At 39.9% G+C, this 23387-nt stretch overlaps 1 protein-coding gene across 4 annotated transcripts in view; it reads right to left on the bottom strand.

Moving 5' to 3' along the window:
- The window catches only part of kalrna (kalirin RhoGEF kinase a), a 115111-nt gene that overhangs the window by 26437 nt on the left and 65287 nt on the right, over positions 1 to 23387 (bottom strand). For 3 of the 4 annotated variants that reach the window (XM_046055044.1, XM_046055045.1, XM_046055047.1), the window contains 3 exons: positions 20703 to 20781; positions 20250 to 20417; positions 766 to 972 (listed from right to left, as the gene is read on the bottom strand). In XM_046055044.1, coding sequence (XP_045911000.1) covers positions 766 to 972; positions 20250 to 20417; positions 20703 to 20781 — 454 coding nt within the window. Of the gene's footprint in view, positions 1 to 765; positions 973 to 13805; positions 14022 to 20249; positions 20418 to 20702; positions 20782 to 23387 lie in introns of those variants that run through there. The other variant, XM_046055049.1, reaches the window with a different exon arrangement.

Genomic DNA, 23387 nt, shown 5'->3' with positions numbered 1-23387 from the left:
TGTCAATCGATCAGTCAAACAGTCCGTCAATCAATAAATTACTCAAACATTTACAGATGGAAAAGTCTATTCTATTTTGACTAATTTAAAATGCAAGATATCCAAGATATCCAAGATATTCTTCTTCTCTTCTCTGCCAGCCTCTCTACAAAGTCCTGGGTAATCTATTACAGGGAGCATTTAGCTTTATAATTATTTAGCAATTATAAAGTCATAGTTTTATAATTGTCACAAAAACGTTTCCAGTTCAAGAACACAGAAATGTCATAGTCGGCGAATTAGCAACGTTTTTGAAAAGCAAATTATGTCCAAAGGCCTATTGTTTATCGACAGATTTTATCAACAAGACTGCAATGCTGTTTTAGCATATAAAAATTAAAAATATATATTAAAGCTTCTTTTAGAAGGTCTCTAACTTACAACTGTATTACAAGGCTGATTAGGCCAGACTGAGTGTAAAGAAATTAGCTATTGGTTATAGCTACATGATAAAAACAACAACTTTATTTATCAGAACTGAAGAAGTCCTTTGGATGAGGGACGAAACGTCTTCCAGTATCTTCAACCAAGTCCAGTTGCCCTTGACTTTAACCTTCGTTGGATAACTATGACCTGAATCTTCATAGACAACTTTATTTATGGTTTGCTTTATGCTTTTGTGACAGAATCACAGCTGTCATTTGGCTCAGTTAAGTCTAGATGCGGATGACCTTTCAACAGATTTATGTTGATAGGGCTCAACTTATGGTCAACTGCCTGTCTTACCAGTCTTCTTCTGTTTGTTATTGGGGAGTTTCTTGACAGAGCTGCCATGGCTGAGGCGGCGGACTGGACTGGTCAACCATTTTCTCAGAGTGTTTCCAGAGCGTTTGGGTCCAGGAGAGCTGGACTGCAGCGAGCTGAGGGATGGCTGCGGCTGAAGGTTCGCCACTGACTCTGTCTTTCCATCACAGCTGCTAACGGGATAGTTTTCTGAAAGAAATCAGATACAGTTTACATTTTAGTGAGATCTAATTATGCTTTGGTGCTGCTTACTTTTTCGGTTTCCACAGGAATCAAACCTTACATAGCCAATAAATTTCCTCTAGAAATAAATATCAATTACAAACAACATTTAATTCTGTAGTTTTCTTGTTCTCAAGTTCAAATCAGTACTGGCTCAGGATTAAAATACAAGACATTGAGTTCTTCATAGTGTATTGCGGGCAAGAAAAAAAGTGAACTTGGACTTGTCTAGTCTAGCACCTACACGCTTTGTGTCTTCCTGCTCTACTTGTTGCTTTGATATCACTCAAACAAAGGTTGGTCCCTTTGTATTACAGTATGTGTTTGACATTTACAGCCATGTTGAATCAGCTGGCAGGAACATTCAGTTCACACACTCCAGACATTAATGCAGTCAATCAGGTTATCACTCAGATTGTCAGTTTCAATAAATCCAAGAAGCAGAAAGAGGTTTCCTACGCTGTATGTGTGTGTGTGCGCTAGTCCCATAGCATTGCGAGATCCAGATGATGACTCTGTTTAGCAGCTGCTTTCAAGTCACAGTGGTTAGGTAACCCCTCTGATAATACTGTAATTTCAGACACATTTAACCATGTCGAAGATAAATTCATTTCCCTGCTTTAGTATTGTTTATTAGCAGTTCAGTTCATTTTAAATAATTACATGTAAATGACAAAGACAAAAACAACTGAACAACAAACAGGTTTTAATTTCAACTGTTAAAGTAAACAGAACTGTTTGAACGTGTTTAAAGATAGCCATGAAGCAGGAAATACATGTTATCACAAAGATGTGACATGTTGACTGTTTCACTGAGATTATATCACATTTTCAGAATTGCAGAATGCAACATCAGCACATAGTTTAAACCCTTTGGACCAGATTGGCCAGATATAATTCTTCAGAGTTTGGAGAAAAAGAAAGCAAAATTGCTTTTTTGTTTCTGCTGCGTAGCCTGAATCATCCAAACACAATTTACTGTGCGTTTGTATGTATGTGTGTGTTTCATGTTTTTATATCCTAGTGGGGACTTCAATGCACACAAATAATAGACAGGGACTCGTGTCAAAAGGCAGTTTCGACCAGTGGGGAACCCAATTTTGTCCCCCCATGTGGAGACTGCTTTTTGAGGGTTAAGATTTGATTTTTAGGTTTAGGTTAGAATTGGGTAAAGTTTAGGGGTAGGATAAGGGTTAAGGTTAGGCTTGTTGTGATATGGTGGGTATGGGTAAGGTAAGGGCCTGGGGAATGCATTATTTCGATGGGATGTCCCTACAAGAATAGAGGAATTTGTGTGTGTGTGTGTGTGTGTGTGTGTGTGAGAGAGAAAGAAACAGTAGTCATGCGTCAGGAGTGTGGTGGATCAGCTGCACTCACACACAGCTGGGGGCAGTGGGCTGCGGCTGTTGTGGCGTTGGGCTCGTGTGTGTTTCAGACAGGAAAGGAAAGGTGGTATATCCTGAGGTGTTCTGCTGTACTATCTATGAGTATTAAGCTTTTTCCCCCCCTCTTTACTTTCATTTCTCTCCCTATCCATGTCCTCGCTTCTTGCTCCTCCTCCTCCTCCTCATCTCTGACCTGCTTTTTATCTGAATGTCTCTTGCACACAAATGTCTTTTGCCGAGCTGTAAACGGCAAAACATGTGATATTCAGCTATTACTGTGACAGTGTTTCCTGAAAGATCAACAACACATTCACTTTCACTTCCTAGATCAGTGTTACAAGCCAGAGCAGGTCAAAGATCAGACGCACCAAAAATATGCAGAAAGACGGGACGCGGGGTGTGTTTGTGTTATTTAAGATTACTCTTACAAACAACTCATTGTTTGGTGTGTGTGTGGAGAGGTAGGTTATTTCTTATTTCACCATTTTAAAAATTCTAATTCATTCTCCACCTTATTTTACTGTTTACTCACTACCTGAATCAGCTCAACTTGCTTTTAACTTCAGTCCTCTTTTCTCCACACTCAAACACAAACCCCTATACCTCTGGTCTCTCATCGCAAACACAACGGCTTGTCCCGCCTCTTTCTGTCTGCTCTGCTGACTTTCTCCATCAGCAGTATGTTTCACAAAGTGGCAGAAAAGACACAGAACCCGTCTTTTAGATTTTTCCATCCGTTATTCTGTTTATGCAGCAGATGTGCCGCATGTGGAGGAGGCTTGTTAATGACGTAGCCTATCGAAACGACTGAAACCACTGTGTGTATCGAATGACTGAATCTGCACTGGTGTTTTCAATGTTGCTTTACCTGTTCTGTGCTTGTAAACTATCCACCATGTCCGCGTCTTGTAACGTTATAATAGATAATGTATCTCTCTATGCTTTTCTATAAAAAATGCTAAAATGGGTCGTCAAATATCGCCCAAGTAAAGTCTGTGTGTGGGAAACCCTGCTGTGGCTGTCGCAGGACTGTAACAAGCACGGCTGGCTTACCCGCCTGTCTCCCTACCTAGCTGCGCGAACTCTGCCCATGCACTCATTCCACATGAAAATGTGTTTCGGGGGAGTGGCTTTGGAGGGAGGGGGTGGGACTCATTTGGTTACTTTCAAAATTACATATTCATATATTACGTAATTCTTGATAGTTCTCAAAAGTTACCAACCCCAGCTTTAACTGTACAATATATTCCATTTACTGAGTAAAAAGTGGGTATTGTAATTTAAGGTAATTTATTAAATGAACTGTCATCAGTGACCTTTGTCTGGGGTCACCTGACCTCCACACCTTTTCCCTCATAGTGAGCCATTACTGAGTCTATATTAGTGGCAGTCGTTGTTTTAGTTGTTATCAGACTGTGTCAGCAATGTGGCAGAGATAAAACTATTTTCAAAACAGCAGTCAAGGACACCCAGTGCTACTAAGGTGCCTCTGTTTCTCTTTCTCTCTCACGAAGCATAGACAAAACAAAAGATATAAAGATATGCAGAGAAGTGAAGTGGGACATAGTACAATAGAGATTAATGTAGATAGATATATATATATATAGTGTTGACCCAAGTGGTGCAAGACAATTCAGACCATGCAAATTATATTAAATACATGTATGCGCACACACACACACACACACCCCTCTTTGTTAGTATTTAACTTTGTAATTGACTGTGCTTGTAAGGTCAGTTCAACTTGAACGGAGTTTCAGCCTGAGAGTTCAAGAATGTAGAGTGACCAACCTGTTCAACAGGCCACAAAGGCAAATGCCAACAGGGCTAAAAAAAAAATCAAAATACTGTATATATTAATTAACATAGCTACGCGATATCAACTGTGTTGTAAACGTGGAGATAAAGCTGGGGCGGAAGATGAAAACCACAAACCTGGCTGCTCATTTACTTTACACTTTGTTTGGAGTGGACATTAATCAAGTGTGTTTGAGGACAGGGAGACTACAAGGAATCAGCGGAGTTAACAGACAGTAACACTTGGACCAGCCCACCAGAATTCCTCCTGATTCTCCAAATCACCACTTCAACACCGCTGTTCTCCCCCTGACTCGCTCCCTGACGTCACTCTGTCCCAGTGTTTCAGTGGTTACTCCCTGAAGTGCTGTTGAGCAAATCCAGCCATGTGTTCTTAAGAGAGCGAAACACCTGTCTGTGACCTTTCAGCAAAAGCAAGTTTAGTCATTGAGTGGCCTTGACAGCTGGCTGACTGCAGAAACTCATTAAGGGCTCGAGTGGGTGCACACACCCACCTACACACTTGACTGATAAGATGCCATTGCTTTAACCTAGAGAAAAATGACACAGCAGGGCAGTGTGCTGCTGTCAGCTGCTGGGAGCTTGACCAGTCACCACTACAACCAGTGTAACACCTCCTCCCACTCTGCCTGCCTGCTTGTCTTGCTTGTTTTGCAGATACTGGGAGTAAGCTGCTCGTTCCTGCCCATCTGGGTTGGCCTTCCTAGAAGGCATAAAAAGGACTGCCCTTCTCTCTCTCTCTCTCTCTCTCTCTCTCTCAGTGGGCTTACTGCCACCAACCTCAGCTTTATTCCTTTTGTTTGGTAGGCCACAACAGCTGATATCCATTACACCTCATTTTCACTCATTCACACACTCCTACTTACAGACAACACTAGTTAGTTCATAAGTTTGAGTTAAATACATTACTTTTTGACAGGTATTTTCTGAGAAATGCTCCCCCTTTTTGTTTCCAGGAGGTATCATTAGCAACAGCTGTCAAAGGACCATACTATACATTGACCTTAAAGGTTAATTCTTGACCTTCGAAACTTACTGCAGTATGAACAAAATTTATCTACAAACAACGTTTCTGAAGCTTCCCACCTCACTAATGTAAAATATGTGATTTGTAAATTTATTTTTGAATAGCCATTGATTGTCATCAAGCATAGTCATCAACTAGACGATCAGGTCATGACGTATCGTCATCTCCAGCAAAGGACATTCCACACATTTCCTAGCTGTTATCAGTCATCATTAACTGAGGTCACATAATGTTGCATTCATTTAAAAAGTGACAGTTAGGTGGTGAATTTTGCTGTGTTAAGCGCTTCTCAAACCAAACGTGAATATCTCGATTTAATTTTATTTATTTTTAAATCAAGCCCATCTATCTCTATGAGCCTCTCCACACAGAGTGCAAAAGGTTTGTATTTCGCAGTGAAGATTTTCGCAGCGGTTTTGATTTCTCCAACAAAAACAAGCCAACCTCTCGGACTTCAATGTCATAATTTCGATCACACCTCACACAATAAGATGGATATTAATCGATCCATCCATCCACACAGTGCCTTGTTTGACAAACAAAACAAAGATTACACAGACATGGAGTCAAAACCTGGGAAAGTATAGCAGTTGAACTTGCTTGTGACGATGAGTAGCGTACAAAAGAGGGTTAAACATACTTCGCAATTTATTTTCATTCATACTTAAAGAGGAAGAAGGATGATAAATCCACAAAGAGGAGGAAAGCCAAAAAAGGGGTGAAAGCATATAGGATCACTGGTTTTCCTTGAGGAATCCACTGAGCCCCAGAGGTATTATAAGATGATTATGTGATGGTGCAAAGGTCAGGATGCACCGAAATGAAAATTCTTGGCCGAACCCGAAACGGAATTTAATGGAAAAATTTGCCAAATACCAAACAAGTACATTCACACTTTTTCCATTTATTTTGCCTTTTATTTTTCCAATGTATCAATTAAATAGTCAAAATGTGCTTTTTACTAAGTGTTTCCCACAGGATTTGGAGAGACTATGGTGGGTGGGTCCGAGGCCCGAGAGGGTCCAGTACAGTAAATTACACGTGTCCATTTAATTATGTACACATGTAATATGTTTTATAATTTCTGTGAATATAATCCAATTAATCTTATTTCCAAACTGTATAGACACCGTATTTTTAAAACTGGATGTTGTCACATGTGTGTCCTCGCGCTAAATTCATTAAGTCCAACTCAATTTGCTGTATGTAGCTCTCGTATCGCGTAACATGAAGACTTCACAGCCTCTCTTCAGGTAGGACTCTCATGCTGCAACACTTGTCTTTGTAAAGAGAGAAACTGACAGGATAAAGTCGCTAACCTGCCTGTCAGCTCGCACTGGGCTGTTTCAGTTACCAGAAAGGCTTGAATACGTGTGCAGGCTAGCTTAATCACCTTCTCATAAACGAGTGACAGAAACACTCAAAGCGGGTCAGACAGTTTGTTGCCTTTTCTAAGAAGTCAGCCACAGATGGAGTTGATGTGCTAGGAGACAATTCAGCAGAAAAGTGTCTGCAAACAGCGATTTTTGCCTCTTTCTCGGACACTTTAAAATGCTTCCACACTGCCGATTATTTGCCATTTTCGGCTGATTAATTTCGGTGGCCGAACAGTCGGTGCATCCCTATGCAAAGCTTTAATTTTTGGTGGAATGCACTGAAAGCGCGAAGTCGTCTGACTGGGTGTAAAAGGTTTGAATGTGACAAATATGTCAACTTATATTCAGCATTTTTGTTTAGATTTTTCATTTTGTCCCCAATGTGAAAAGGCCTAAAGTACTCTGGGTAACAGAATAGTGTGCACTATAGTACAGCAGTGTCACACTGATGGCCAAAGTCAGGTGAGAGCAGACAAGGAAGCTTTTGTTCTGCAGCCGACAGAAAGACAAACTGTCTACTGTTAAAATCCCCATCACTCACTATCTTTAAATCACACACACACATACACACAGATCTGACGACCAGTCTGTAGATCCTAAACCAGCGGTCTGAATGCAACAGAACAGGGTTTTTGTCTTGCCTCTCTCACTCACACTCAGTTTCATTCTGTAATACTACACAGACGCACACACACACACTTTGTCTATGAAAGGCTGTATTGACAAAAGAGTATTAAAACTCCACTCCCACAAAGCTCGACACACGCACAGATACTCTCCTCTATGAATACCTGACTTCCTGTTTTGTCTTTTTGGCAGAAACATTTTGAAAGAGTCTGTGTTTGTCTGCCCCAACCAGTAAGCCAGGCAGGGAATCAAACCTCCAGCTGGTCCAGCATCAACATCCATCTCTACTTGTTGTGTTACACATGGGACTCTTTTCTCAACCAGGACATCACTGTTTAGCCCATAGTGTAAAAACGATTAGCTTTGCAGTCCTTTCTTTGTTTGTTTTGCCTTTATTTCCCCACACATGTAATAGTTGTTGTGTTTCCTGCTGCAAGACGTCACTAGTGTTTAAAGTTAATGAGGTAGTCTTTCAGTGAGGGCAGCCAGAGGACCGATAGTAATTCAACAATTTTGGGATAAATCAAGTTTAGCGTTATCTTAATGCAGTATAAATTCAAATGCGCTGCCGACTGTGCAGCCTTCAAGTCCCTTAGACAATCAATGGAACAAGAAATTTAGGAGCAATTCTTAGTTCAGTTTTGCCCAAAGACACTTCGACATGTGGGCTGGAGGAATCGTGGATCAAACAAACAACCTTGCAATTAGTGGAGGACCTATTCTACCAATCACAAATTACTGTACTTTTTGTTGCTTGTATCAGATTTTCACCTGCTTATTAATATTCAAAATCAATACGTAAAAAAGTACAACAACTAGGTAACTGGTTAGAAAAGCAAAATGGATGCCGCTACTAGAATAGTCTTACTGCCTTATGTTCCAGGTAGATTTACTGGAGATGAAGTTGTTGAGTAGCATTTCTTGTATTTAAATATATGGAGTAAAGCCCAGATTATTATATAATATAATTCAACAGAAGCTGAGATCACACACAAATGCAGGCTTAGCTTACACCACAGTCACGTACAGGACAGTCAACGTACAATTCAAACTATGAACACACCTTCCGTGGAATTCCCCTTTAACATAATGCATATCAAAGATCACGCGAGATGGCAGAAAATAAAAGAAGCAGATTAGCATTTAAATACAGTACATGAAAAGTACTACAGTTTCCCATCTGCTCTCCTCCAATCATGATATTTTATCAATGACAGAAAGAAACAGTAATCTGGGAAGATGACATTCCTCTCATACTTCTCATGCCTCTCTCTGTGCCTTACATATTTGACTACACAAATAAAATGACTGGCAAGTATTATGGTGCCACTCTAATGATAGGATTGTACAACAAGTGTTTATCCAGTACAAATATGTGCAAAACCTAGTTACATGTATGTGAGGCTTGAAATCCTACAGATTAGAAATATTAAATAATGTTCTGGTTGAAGGTTTAAGAACTGTCAATGTAAATAAACTTTTGATGCATTAAAAGTACATATTTTCACTTCTTTCATTACTTTATTTTTTCCTAGCTTCTCTTTATGGTCAAATTAAGTTATGTGACATAATGGAAACACAAACAGAAAGGTAATTAAGACTTTAGATGACAAAATGGTAAAATGGAGATATGTGTGGATAGAAACGTCTGATTACATACAGAGATGCATGCACATGCGCGCGCGCACACACACACACACACACACACACACACACACACACACGTCCCTACGGTCATTTTGTCGTTGACTTGAGAAGACTACAATCTTTGTATTTGTTTCACTTTCAATTGTTCTTTGTTTCTTCCTCTCACACTCTATCTGCACTCTGGATAATTCAATACTGCACTGCGTCACAGCCTGAACTGAATTGGGCCAGTAAAAAAAGAAAAGGCAAATACGGATTCATTTGCAGTCCTCCCAGCTGCAACGTCATAACCAGCATCTGACTTGCGCCTGATGATGAATCGTTACGCGACTGAGGCTGTTGCTCCTCACCAAACATCCACACAGTTCAATTTTTTACATTTTACATGTAAGCTTATCATGTTGGCTTGCTCAATTAGATTTACTTCAGACACCAACACAGACTGGTTGTCAATATAAGCGATAGATATTAAGCGTGTTCAAGTGTAAGAGAGGACATATTAAGTGTGCTCATTCATGAAACATGTCATCCATAACAACAAAGTCAACTCGGTTCTTCTACTTAACTTCAGATTTCTCTCCATTTCTCAGTAAAAGCTGCTCTCAGCTTGGGAACAGGACCAAACCCAAATGCACTTTTCTGAGAAGTTCTTGTGGTAAGAAATGACACTTTGTGACCGCAGGCTAGAAAACACTCCTCTTCATGGGAACATTGAGACATTACGGGAAATACTCTTGGACACACACCTCCACTGAAACTGAAAGATGTTAAAATTAAGATCACAAATGGATAATCTAGTGCCACAAGTAAAATGTTTTTACAAATGTAGAAATAGTAGACTGCCTAATCGTTCCTGAAGGAGAACGAAAATGAAGCAAATTAACTAAGGAAAAGCAGACAACCTCATAACAATACTTCCACAACGCATTACTGTATTTGCTGGCTCACTCTATCTAAGGAACAGGTGGAAGTATGGTAGATGGTATTGTGCCATTGATTAATTAATCGCATACTTATGCGCAAAATTGAATAATGAATTCTAAAGTAGTGTATTGCACCCTTAATTTAAATGTACTGCTATATACACTATTTACAAACAAATATGGTGCTTTTTACCAGCAGTATACCCTTACACATTAATGTAATCGAATCAAATATAAAGCCAAAGCTATTTGCCACTGCCAGGGCATTACGTTTATAGCTTGTTAACATATATAAATCTGTTTTCTTGTTTTCCTCGCTTCCGAAGCCTCCCTCCGCTGCTTGTTTGGGTGGGTGATTTGCAGGCTGATCAACATCCCACCCCTCCGTGACTCATGGTTTGACTGTATGTGTATTCAGAGCCAGTGAGCAACGGACTTTTAAAATAATAATAAAAACTGTGTTAACGTGTGATGAAATTAATTGTCGGCGTTAACTAATTAATGCATTAACGCGATCATAATGCGTTAACATGCCCAGCCCTAGTATTTACAGGAAATTAAAACTTAAATTAAGTCTGGTTGTTCTTATTCCACTGCTCCTAACAGTGCCACCCCTCAGAGCGACCAATTATCCCAACTAAACAAAAAGTATTGGTTCTAATTTAAAACTGAGCTGCAGGTCTGATGAGACTGAACACGCTGAATCACAGCTCATGAAGCAGTGGAGCAAAGACTTAGCTAATGCTGTGTCCATTATCTCTGCTGGATGACTGAGTGAGAAAGTGTGTTTGTAATTCACTGTCAGAGTAGTTTCCTGCCCATCTTCAGCTTTAATGGATAATGGACAGGAGATAGGAACAATTTACACCATCAATTTTACATCAATTTACATCACCACCACCAAGTGATCTCCACACAGTTAATCGCTCAGTCACTGTGTGAGCGGGTGAGGAAACGCCTGTGTGTGTGTGTGTGTTTGTGTGTTTGCGTGTGCGTGTGTGTCAGGTAAACATGCAGTAACAACAAAAGGCTTCGACTGTCGTCATGTCAAAGAGACTGAATGTAGCACTGAGTCTGCAGACCAAACAAGTTGGTTTGCAATTGTTCATATATATACAGATCTGTATTCTGGGAAATACAGAATTGGACGTAGAGGCACATTTTCATCCTGATGCACGCAGAAATGAAACTGATTGCCTTTCCAAACTGACACTGATACTGAGTATATGAAAATGTTGCCACTGTCCATCCCGTGTGTGCAAAACCTGACATGACTCTCAGTGGTTCTGGGGCCAAAGTCCATTGCCTGTCCACACACACAAAGCGGAGTTAAAATTTAGCTAACCATAGCTGCATGCTAACCTGCACATGCACACCAAGGTACAATGCATGCAGAACACACACACACACACACACACACACACACACAATAAAACCACCTCAAATATTCGGCTACTTTAGTGCATTGAGTGGTCTGAACTGAGAGGCATGAGGTCAGTTCTCTTCACTGAATTAAACCTTATAATAGTATATGTATTTTAAAACCTTATGGATTCACATCTGCACAAAAACTAATCACAAACTGTTGACCAATGACCTTACTTTCCAAGTTCACTATCTTTCTCTCTTGTCCCTCATTTTAAATGTCTGGCAAGTGGAAGCCAGTAAAATCTGAATAATTTATTCCAAGATACATTGAAACTTTTGTACGGACTCTGCTGAGGGAACATAAACCACATATTTATGGCTGCACTAGTGTTGAGCATTAAAATCCCCACTTTTCCTCCATTATGGAGATATAGCAGCAGAGGCAAATTTTATTGGATTATATTTGCATTACCAGCAGTAGTAATGGCTACATTATTTGTCGCACAAATTTCAATGATGTTCAAATGGAGTCAGATATGTACCATTTTTCTCAACCATAAACAATCACATAATTGTTTGTCAGTTACTGACAAAAACAAATTATATGAATATTTTCCGATCGGTCTCTGGTGATGAAGTCAGCCTCTTTCCAACAACAAATGATTCTATTGCCCATCTGGAAAGGAAGCTCATTTACCTGCCGCAAAATGAGTTTGCTCATTTGGAAAGCATAAAAACTAACCAATGCAGTGAGTTTTCTGCAGAGAATAGTCTTAGTGAAAAGCACTTTTGACTTATTTACCTTAAATAACAACAAACCATAGACCTGTACTCAAATGAACATCACAGTCCCAGTATAAAAAGACCCAAAGGAAACTGGACTTCTAAAAGGTTTTGCACAGACCAAACTTTAAATTCTTAGATACAATACGGCACTCGCCTTCTCTGTTATTGTCACATGTATGCATGTAGCCAATTACAAGGCACATCTCTCTATCAACAAATTGATGTTCCCCAATGTACAATGGACAGCAAATACTTTTATACTATTATTTCATATATAAACACCAAATAATAAGATATCCGCTATTCGTGGTTTCAGATCCTTTTGTGCATGGGTGATTTCATTTCAGTTTTACACACGGGTCAACACTGTTATAAAACATATCCTGCAAGTTTTATAATGATTAGATTTACAATACCTGATTCATAGTGTGATATGTGTTATACCATGCCCATTTGTTTTGCATTTGTAGCTTTCACTTGTAGTAGATTTGAATGAAACTCCCAAGGTATATTTCAGATACTTATGAAACATGGTAAGTTTTGTGATGACTGACCCAACGGTTTGGCCTATTTATGGGCTATGCCCCGCTTTTAGCAAAGATATTTTGATTAATGGCGGTGGTGTTTATTGTTCAAGGCGCTTTTTCAATTTCAAGTCAATTGAACTCAAAGTTTTCACTTTTTTGTTGTTAATTATAGCACCTCCGTCAGGCCAATTTGAATAGTGTTTTGTGAAGCCCTTGCATGTCACCAAGTTTCATGTCTCTAGCTCGTTTCAGCAAATTGAGGGAAGGCATAGAGAGAACAAAATATAAAACAGATAACAATAATTAGACCTTGCCCATGTGCACCAAACAATATGAAACCTCAGATGTTGGTTAATACCCCAGAGCATACCAACATTGGTGAAATTCTGCCCACCAGGTTTTGAAGTACACATTTTTGGCATTTGTGGCACCCCCTATGGGTCACCTTCAAAGTGCTTTTGCAATTTCCTGCTAAGCCCCTCCCTTGGTGAAGATATTTTGGTTAAAGCAGCCATCTTTTTCTAACCAATGTGGCTCGTTTGTAATAGAAATGTGTATCTCAGCCACTCAACGTTATACCCCAAATTTGGTATTGACAGAGTCAAAACTGCAAAATTTGTATTAATTTAACATTTTTTCACATTACGCGAATTAGCTAGACTTTCAAGAAAGACAAATTCAGTAGTAGTAGTCAGTAACACTTATAGTGTGAGGGGCGTGGCTGTCAGTGACAGTCTCTTTGGGACAGATAGTGGTTGGGAAATGGTGACTTCAGTAGTGCAGTGTTAATTATTTGATGCTGGCAAAAGGCTCTGTCATAACATGCTACACACCCAAACACACTCCCACGTACACACACACACACACACACACACACACAGCAACGGCTGCTCAAACATATGATTCTCCACAGACACAAAGAAAGAAACTGTCCTCTTCTCCATCTGTCTACCCCTCCTCTGTCTGTCTGTCGAACACTTAACTTCCTGTTATTCATTTTCAATTCAAATCAGTTTCCAGTGGTGACATAACAAATAAAAAAGTTTGTTAGTGTATTTGTCTATATTGAGATACTGTCTCACTTGCACACACGTTAATACACACACCCCTCTCACAGCTGGGTTGTGTAGAGAGCCGGTGGTAGCCATTAGAAACATGTTCTCTGCTTCATTCCTCAGCACACACAGACACACACAATATAAAGCATGCAACACACACACAGACAACTTACACACATGCCAACACACAACACACATTTATAAAAACCTGCTTCATACACACAAACACACACTGAGTGTCTCTAAATCTCATCCCACCTGTGCCTTTGTAGAAGCAGCAGCAGCAGCGGGCGAGGATCCATCCACAGCAACGCTGGCCTCGCTTCATCCTCGCTCACACACACACATTCTACATTCACACACCTCTCTCGTTCTCCCTCTTTTACACACACACACACACATGCACAGACACGCCTCTATAGCTATCTGTCGTAGACTAACCAGGCAGACCAACTTGATAACCAGACTGACTGGGAGAGTGAGTGTGTACACTGAGGGCTTCAATTTCACCATAGAGAGAGAGGGAGAGAGAGGGAGAGAGAGAGAGCGCGTACAAATGAGGTAGGAGGAGGAGTAGATAGGAGGAGCCTACACACACACACACACACACACACACACACTTGTCTTTCTTTCTCAGACATAGTTGCTGAGTTTCTCTCCATCCCTCCCATACACACTTGAGTTCTTTGGAACAAAAGTGTTAATTATTGTGGAGTTCTACTTTCCCATTGTGGAGAGCAGGGATTCAGGTTACAACACTGTGTGTGGTTTTGGTTGTGTCAAACTGACAGTCTTAGCCCTTTTCAGAAACTGACTTTGTAACACTGCCAGACTCATCTGTTGAAGTAATGGCTTTTTGGCTTTTGGGTACATAGGCCCCTGTTACATAAATGGGCTGTGATGGCTCTATTCAAATATGGCATGACCACAGCTGATAGAGCTGCAATGCTCACACAATATTTGGAGAGAAAGCAATGACACTGCTGCTGAACAGGGCTGAGATGGACATTAATATGAAATCAATGGATTTTAAACTTATTTTGAAATGAATTATTTTTTTTACTTTTTAAAGGTGGCTTTAATACATATTTTTTTATATTACAATAAATCACATAACCACCTGAATGTGAAAGGGCACAGATAATTATCACCCGACTCTGCGTTTCTAAAGATTGCATGCACCTGACTGCAGTTCCCTTTAGCTTTACAGTGACTTCTAACTTGTTCTCTTAAATGCACCTGCCCAGCTCCAACGGGCAAACAGGCAAAGTTACCTACTAGCGGTCAGCTGGATATGTAGATAAGCAGCTGTTTGCTAACAAGTTATCAATATCAACTTGTGAAAAAAGTGATAATATGTCCATGTTGTGTTCACAGCTTGTTTCCATTGCTGCAAAGTGGCACTGACACTGATAGCAGCAGAGCTGCCATGCAAGGTACTGGCTTTGCAATCTGCAGTAATTTGGGGTTCAGTGTCTTATATTTTAGCCAGTCTTATATTCTTATATTTTTTCCCCCCTTAATAATAAAAACCTTCATTTAAAAACTGCCTTTTGTGTTTACTTGTGTTAACTTTGTCTAATATTTCAATTTGTTTGATGATCTGAAACATTTTAGTGTGACAAACATGCCAAAAAATAAGAAATCAGGAAGGGGACAGCACTTTTTCACACCACTGTATAACAGAGGTCGCACACCTCTGGAGCAACTAGGGGTTAAGTGTCTCGCTCAGGGACACACTGTGTTGCAGTGGGAACACACCAAAGGCATGTGTCTTATCCACTGCGCAATCAACAGCCACTCCTTGCTCACAGGACACTTCTGCATGTGGATTGGAGCTGAGATCTATATATCCAATATTGCTGACAATGGACGACCAACTACAGAGCACTCCACTACAGAGTGCCCTGTTCTCAGTCATACAGTAACACATATTCACACCTGGAAGCTGACCAGTACAACACCAGTCTGATCTGCTGGCTACTGAGCAGTTCCACTGGAGCAAAAATTATGATGATGGTCTCATCATGGATATCTTTTCTGTTTTTTCTTACTCTTTTGCCCTGCACCATGACGGGGAAAATGAATGAAAACACTTTTTTGTAAACTGACCAACATGAGATAAAGCTCCCCCAACACACTCTCTCTCTGTGCATATAACCTTGTGATGTAATCACATTTACATTATTTGTTACTTCTTTAAATTCAGGCATTCACTGCTTGAAAAAGGTAATTTATGGATTCCCATTAGCTCACTGCAGTCTTACTGAAGTGCAATGTTTATTTCTTGACCTGACTGGCTTGACTCACTAAAAATAATGTCAACTATTCAATCAGGCCAATGCCCAGCATTTGAGGGAGCAATGGACCGTTAACACTCCCTGTGTGTGTGTGTGCCTAGAAGATCGCTGCAGAAGCAGGTAAGACAAAACACATGCACTTAGCCTAGATAAAGTGCTTCCAGCAGCTCTGTTTCTCTGCAGTGTCCCATTTTAACACAGTGTACGTCTACTGCTGTTCTACAGAAACAAATACAGGGAATACAATGTAACTATGACTACACAGTACTGCAGCAGTTAGTTACAACATCACTCGCAGTGCCAGTTGATAATTCCCAGGGTCATTTTACAAATAAAATCTCATAACAAAAGGACAAACTTGGTTAATGTAAAAGAGACACAAGAAAGCAAGAACCAAGACAACTTACAGTACAACTCTTATTCACATAAACTATTAAGATTATTGCTCTTAGTTCCATCTGTTTTAGAGACTCAGAAACAAGACAATTGTGACTGATTTTCAGTTCAGTTAACTTTCGTTCTTCACTGTCTTCACAGTCTTTTAGGAAGGACAAGGAGACCCACTTTACAGCGCAGTCACAAGACCCGAGAGACACACACACACACACACACACACGAGACAGGGCAGACAGAGGAGAGAGACTGACACTAAAGAACCCAGCAGAAGTTTAAATACAGCCCATTTAATTAGCAATAGTTCTTCAGGGTTAATTAACAGTTGGACTCATTTATTAATAAAAAGATGACAGTTAATTAAATACTCATCAGCCTTCCATCACTTCACTGTTGAGTAAGCAGACACAGGGTCTGTATAATTCTGCGTTTACACCATCAAACAATTATGGTTTTAAGCCACAACAAAAGTGAGGCATTCACATGTTACTGGAAAAGTCTACACTGGAACCAACAAATGGTTAGGACTGATGTTTAGCAATGTATTTAGCTATGATTGCTAGACTTAATGAAATGGGTCTTGGTCCGACATGTTTGCTCAGTGTAACACAGCTTTACATGTTGTGCTACTGAAGAGCAGCTAAATGTATGCTGCACATCAAAATACTGATTTGATTGACATAAGCTAATGCTGGAATAATAAAAATGATCTTCAAATGTTTGAGTAGGTTTTTTCAGCAGGTTAATGCGAGCTGTGATAGTATATAAGGGCAGCCTGATTAGTCTGTGCTGATGCTTGATCACGTTTGCTCTAAATTAATTGTCTCACCTACCTGAGGAGTCCGCCATGGAAAACAAAGTCCCCAATTTGCAAGGAAGTTTGCAGAAGAAATGTCAGTTATATAGCATTTCACAAATAGGACGTCTATTTTTACATTTATGTTACGTTTAGCTGACGCTTTTATCCAAAGCGACTTACAATTGCAAAGTAGGCTACTGTATGTCAGAGGTCGCACGCCTCTGTAACAACTAGGGGTTAAGTGTCTTGCTCACGGACCCAGTTGAACTTGGGTCACTCACACCAAAAGGCATGTGTCTTAGTCACTACCCCATCACCACCCCTGTTTAAGATTGCAGCAGCGTAAATTGTTGAAGGGACTGGATGCAGCTGCCTGCTAAGTCAGTCCAACAAATGGCTATGAAGATGAAGTGTAGCAGTTTATGATCCTCACGGTTTGATTTCGCTTGATATCACCTGGAGGGGATACTGTATTTCTGCATCTGAAGCCCTTCAATTGTCTCTGCTTCAGCTTTTACATGCTCAAAACAGATTATCTATTTCTGACCTATTCTCTCAACTCATCACTTCACATGATTTAGGTTATATTACTATTTCATAACAAAGCTACAACTTTAATGTGACAACAGATCGATTTACGTTAGGGAAAGTTGCTGTAGTTAAGATAGCCCAAAGTTAAGTTAAGGTTTTGGCCATGGTTAAGTTTAGGTTAAAAATGTCAAAAAAGTCCACATTTGTAATGTAATTTGATTTGATTTATAAGAAGTATGAAAAAGCCACTAACAACCTTTTTTTATTTTATTCTAAACCAAAATGTGTGGGTCTCTTTGGGTGACAGCTGTAAATGTCCAGAAGAGTAAGATAACTAAATGACTGTGAATGCCTCCGGGGATCCTAAGATAAATAAATTACAAAAAAGTAAAGGCTATATTTATTGCAGTTCACTGTTGTGAGCATTTGCACAGGTCAATTTACAAACTGTTGACCTTTTTAGTGGACATTTAAGTGCTTAGTTTTCAGGACAATAAAATCCTACTGCTTCATTTGGACTTTGATCAACATCACTGTAAATGTGTCAGTCTTAGCCATGTGCTAATCTTCCTGCTGTTGTCCTTTGGCCAGATAAATAAGCTTTAAATAACGAGGCAGACAACATGTAAAATCATAACAGCGTTCATACTTCTGTTAACAGAAGTAATAATGGTTTTGTTATTCCTTTGTTGTATCATAGACCTGTTAAATCAAACATTACTGATAAATTGCACAACATGCCACTGAAACCACCAACACTGCAGTCAAACATCAGGTTATCCTCAATTTTCCATTATATCTAAATATATAAGACATGCGTATGTTAATTTCCATATGTAGCGGATGCGGTTGTTTGATTTGCATCTCTCTACAGAAACACTAAAAAGCCATTGCATCGAAACAGAAAACACGCCATGGCTGCAGCACGCAAATCAGCTGATTTCAGACTGCATGTGTGACAAGTGAAGAAGAATCTCCCACGCACACAAACCCCCTCCCTTATGTTTATAATCCTCAGCAGACAAAAACTGTAAACTGGGCTGCAGAAAGAAAAGTTAAATTCAGAAAGCAAAGTTGTGTGCGTGTGTATGTGTGCGAGGAGGAAGTTTAAGGTTGGTGTGTTCAAAGTTTGGTATTTACAAAGTCCAGATAAGATAGGAGGGAATGACATGTGTGTGTGTGCGTGCGTGTGTGTGTCTCTCTCTCTCTCTCTCTCTCTCTCTCTCTCTTGAGTGTCTGGTGAATGGCTATCTTTGCTTCCATCAGCAACATAACCAACACATATGGATGCACAGCGCCCTCTGTAGGACAAAACAGGAACACACCAATGTGTGTGTGTGTGTGTGTGTGTGTGTGTGTGTGCGCTTGCTTGTGTGCGTGCGCACGCTGTGTAACCTCAACCTGACAGCAACTGTCCTATGAATGCCATGGCAACCACCAAGACATGGACTTGTTTAGACCAGCTGGCATTTTATGCCAAAAATGTTCTAGTTTAAATCAAACCCAGACTTGGTCAGTAGTCAACAAAAAAGAAATACCAGAATCATACTGTACACAGGCACATAGCAATAAACCTAACAGGGGTGTCTCTTGAGCTTTTAAAGATAATATAAACAACAAAGCCACAACATTTCATTTTCGAGTAACATTTCTAAAACTTTGCCTGATTTTCTCAATTTCTATGGAGGAAACATCCTCTCCACACGCTCAGACTAGTTCAGGTAGTGTGTTTCTTAAGTGTGTTATAGCAGACAGACATCTTCCATTAAATCCATCTATTAGATAAATTTAATATCTCATCAATAAACAATGAATAAATAACATGATGATCATTTAACATTTATTTTTAAGAGCATGCCTGAAGGGGGGCTTCTTTGAAAGATCAGGACAGGTTTTATATTGTAATGTTCCCATTTCACCAATAGAGGTCAATACAGTTCAGATTACTTGAAGTGACCTGACTAAAGGAAATCTATGTTCTCTGCTTCTGTGTAACGTAAGAGAAAATCGTGATGAAAATTACACACACTGAAGTCTTTTGTGTCAGATGAACTCTAGGAAACACATCACAGCTAGACTTGGTCCTGACAGGCTTACCTAACTATATAATCAATCCAATCAGGACATTTTGTAGCATTTGAGCTGTAGAGCCTACACACTTTGAATAAGAGAAGCTGTACAGTATGTGTAGATTCTGATTTATGCTAGTGTTTTGGATTTATCCAGAAAATTCACACAAGCTTCAGGTTTCATATACTTAACTGTGCCTTATGTGTGAAATTGGAGTTTGTTTTGAAACAACGTGTGCATATCATTCTTCTTAACAAACAACAGAATTTACTTTGCTGTGGGAGCAAAGTGGAGCCAATGAAGTAGCATCAACAATAATATGTCGTGGCTGGAACTCTCTCAAGTGACGACATGGTTGTCACACTCATTAATTTAACTACATTTATAATGCACCATGAAGAACATGGAAACACGAAAGAGGAAAAATAGATAAACAGAAACATTATATATTTTAATATAATGCTTTTTTAAATTTAATTTAGATTTTCTATATTTCACTTTTCTGTTTTACAAACATAAAAAAGTAATTATTGCACATGTCATAAACTCAGACAGAGCGGTAGTTCAGGGGTTCAGAGTTAATTCGGATATCTGGTTCGTTCTTCCTACCTTTCCCTGAGCTGAAGAAGCAGTCCATCTCCACGCTGGAGCGCGAATGGGACACACACAGTGTGGCGCTGGGAACCAATCCCTCCTGTGGTGGGCTGCGGTCAGTGGTTCGAACCAGACACCAACCTGGCCGCTCGCTCGGCCGCTCCAACAGCTCCACCGTCTGGCCTGGAGAGAAGAGCAGGCAGCTGTTTTACACAGTGGTAACTTCAGACAATGTCATGTTATAGTTTTAAATATTTAAAATACACTGATATCCTTTCAGCCCAACCAAACTAAAACACATGAACCAGAGCTAAACTGAATTACTTCACATACATTAAGCAGGTTTAAGTTTGAACCAAACTACCTACAATCTTTAGATTCAACTACTGAAGCCAAACTATGAATGAACACAGTCAACAGACAGATCCAGAATAAAATATGTAAACAGGACAAAGAGCTTTCTCTCACCGGTGCTGACAGACATCTCTGTGCTGCATCCTGCTGTGAAGTCCTGAAGGACGACTGTCAACTCACAACCACCAGAGAGCTGCCAACAGAAAGAGAGATGAGACATTTGATTAGAGTTTTCGAATCTCAAAACATTACTAGTATACCAATAAAAACTTGTGAGTTAACAATTTCTAACATTTAGACACACATCAAAGAGGACGATTTCTTAATGTGCTGAAAATCCACATGATGGTAGATTAAGAGAAACTTAATCCAGCCCTGATTCAGGATTGTTTACCCAATAAACTTGGATTAAGTGCATAGCTAAACTTGTACTTGATGTTCCTATTTATGGTTTGTAGAGCCTAAAAGATGACAAAAACACACTGGGAAAACTTTATTTTTAAGAGTTAAAAATGAGAAACCCTAGCAGCTGCAGTTTGATGTAGATTTAAATTCTCTGCAGGCTGGAGGAACAGGACAAACCAGCATCATTTGGACATGTATTCATGTTTTTGTAACGAACACCAAACTTTACCGAGAAAGAGCTGAACTGAACATGAATAAAAGCTGAGAGAGAGTGTCCTCAATCCTCAAACATTTCCACGCTGAACCATTTCCTGACCTCGAGGGACAACTGATGCAAATCCACACAAGTGAAAATACATCCTTTTTTAGGACTAAGCTAAAATATGAAACAGTATCACGACTGTCAAGGCAGTGATTACACTGATCAGTATTATATAGTCCATATTACATTTGGCAGATGCTTTTATCCAAAGCGACTTATATTTGAGGAACAACATACAAGCATCAACAGAGTATCAAATACAGCACGAGATCTACAACTGACAATAGATATAAGTAAGGGCAGCAATAAATAATAGGAAGAGCTAATAGCACATATGACATCAATGGGGTAAATACCTAGGGAAGGAAGTAAGAGTTAACAACAAAAAGTGCAATCAATACATAATAATAATAATAATAATAATAATAATAATAATAATAATAATAATAATAAGAGAATTGTATGGGGATAGAAGAAGAAGGGTACAGGAAGTACATGTTAGAGGTTAGGGGTTAAAAGGTGTTATAAGAGAAAATGTTCCCGGAAGAGACAAGTTTTTAAGAGCGTCTTGAAGTTAGAGAGGGACGCCCCTGCTCTGATGGCATGTGGTAGCTCGTTTCACCATCGTGGTGTCACGTGAATGAGAACAGCCGGGACTAAGATTGCTTTGTGTGAAGGGATGGCAGAGCCAGGCGGCGTTCTTTGGAGGAGAAAGATGTAGGCTTGTATTATGGAGTTTAGGTAGATGGGTGCAGACCCAGTAGTCACTCTGTATGCAAGCATTAGTGACTTGAATTTGATTGATTCGGGAGGCCACAGGTAGCCTGTGGAGGTCGTTTTTGGCTGATCAAAAACAAGATGCGCTGCTGCAGTCTGAACCATTCGTAGGGGTTTCACCGCACAAACTGGACCTCCTAGGAGGGCATTGCAATAGTCGAGGTGAGAGATAACCATGGCCTGTACCAGAAGCTGAGTTACTGAGTGAGGTAGGGCCTGATTTTGTATAGAGCAAAATGGCACGACCATGAGACAGCAGCAACAAGGAGTCAATTTGTAGTTTGATGTTATGGTAGATAGATAGCAGGCTGGAATGACCAAGAGTTCAGTCTTAGAGAGGTTTCGTTGAAGGTGGTAAGCCTTCATCCATGCAGTTATGTCTGAGAGGCAGTCCATGATCCGCGCAGAGACGGTGGGGTCGTCTGGCAGGAAGGTTAGGTAGAGCTGCGTGTCATCTGCGTAGCAGTGGTAAGAGAAGTCATGCGAGCGAATGATCGCCCCCAGTGAGGTGGTGTAAACTGAAAAGAGAAGTGGCACTAGCACCAAGCCTTGGGGCACCCATGCGGAGAGGCAGTGTTTTTAACTGCGATTAATCGCATGCTTCTCTTGCAATTAACTAGCATAGTTATGCACAAAATTGAATAATGAATTAAAGTAGTGTACTGCGCACAACAAATGAGGTGTTTTTTATTCCTTTTACACAGTAGCAATAAAATATTTCTTGTAAATCTCAATTTAAACATTAATATAATCCAATCAAATGCGGGTGGAAAAATACGGGACAAAGATGACAACATAGTCTGCCGAAGCCTCCCTCCGCTGCTTGTTTGGGTGGGTTATTTGCAGACTGAACAACATCCCGCTCCATGGTTTGACTGTATGTGTATTCAGAACCAGTGAGCGACGGTTTTTCAAAATAATAATAGAAAAAAAGCGTTAACGTTTATATATATATATATATACAGTGGGGGAAATAAGTATTTGACCCCTTGCTGATTTTGCAGGTTTGCCCACTTACAAAGAATGCAACAATCTACAATTTTAATCATATGTACATTCTAACAGTGAAAGACAGAATCCCAAAGAAAATTCCAGAAAATCACATCATATGAATTTATAAAAATTGATGACCATCTGATGAGGAAAAACAAGTATATGACCCCCTACCAAACAGCAAGTATTCTGGCTCCTACAAGCCAGTTAGTCTTTCTTTAAGACACAGCCCCAATCCCAACCAATTATCTACATCAAATACACCTGCCTCACCTCGTTACCTGTATAAAAGACACCTGTCAACACCCAAACACCCAGCATCCAACATCACCACCATGGGCAAGACCGAAGAGCTTTCTACG

The sequence above is a fragment of the Micropterus dolomieu genome, linkage group LG07 (genome assembly GCF_021292245.1).
Source record: "Micropterus dolomieu isolate WLL.071019.BEF.003 ecotype Adirondacks linkage group LG07, ASM2129224v1, whole genome shotgun sequence".
In the NCBI taxonomy this organism is placed as follows: Eukaryota; Metazoa; Chordata; class Actinopteri; order Centrarchiformes; family Centrarchidae; genus Micropterus; species Micropterus dolomieu.
The sequence above is the reverse complement of the archived record's forward strand: the minus strand, read 5'-3'. Positions and strand labels throughout refer to the sequence as shown.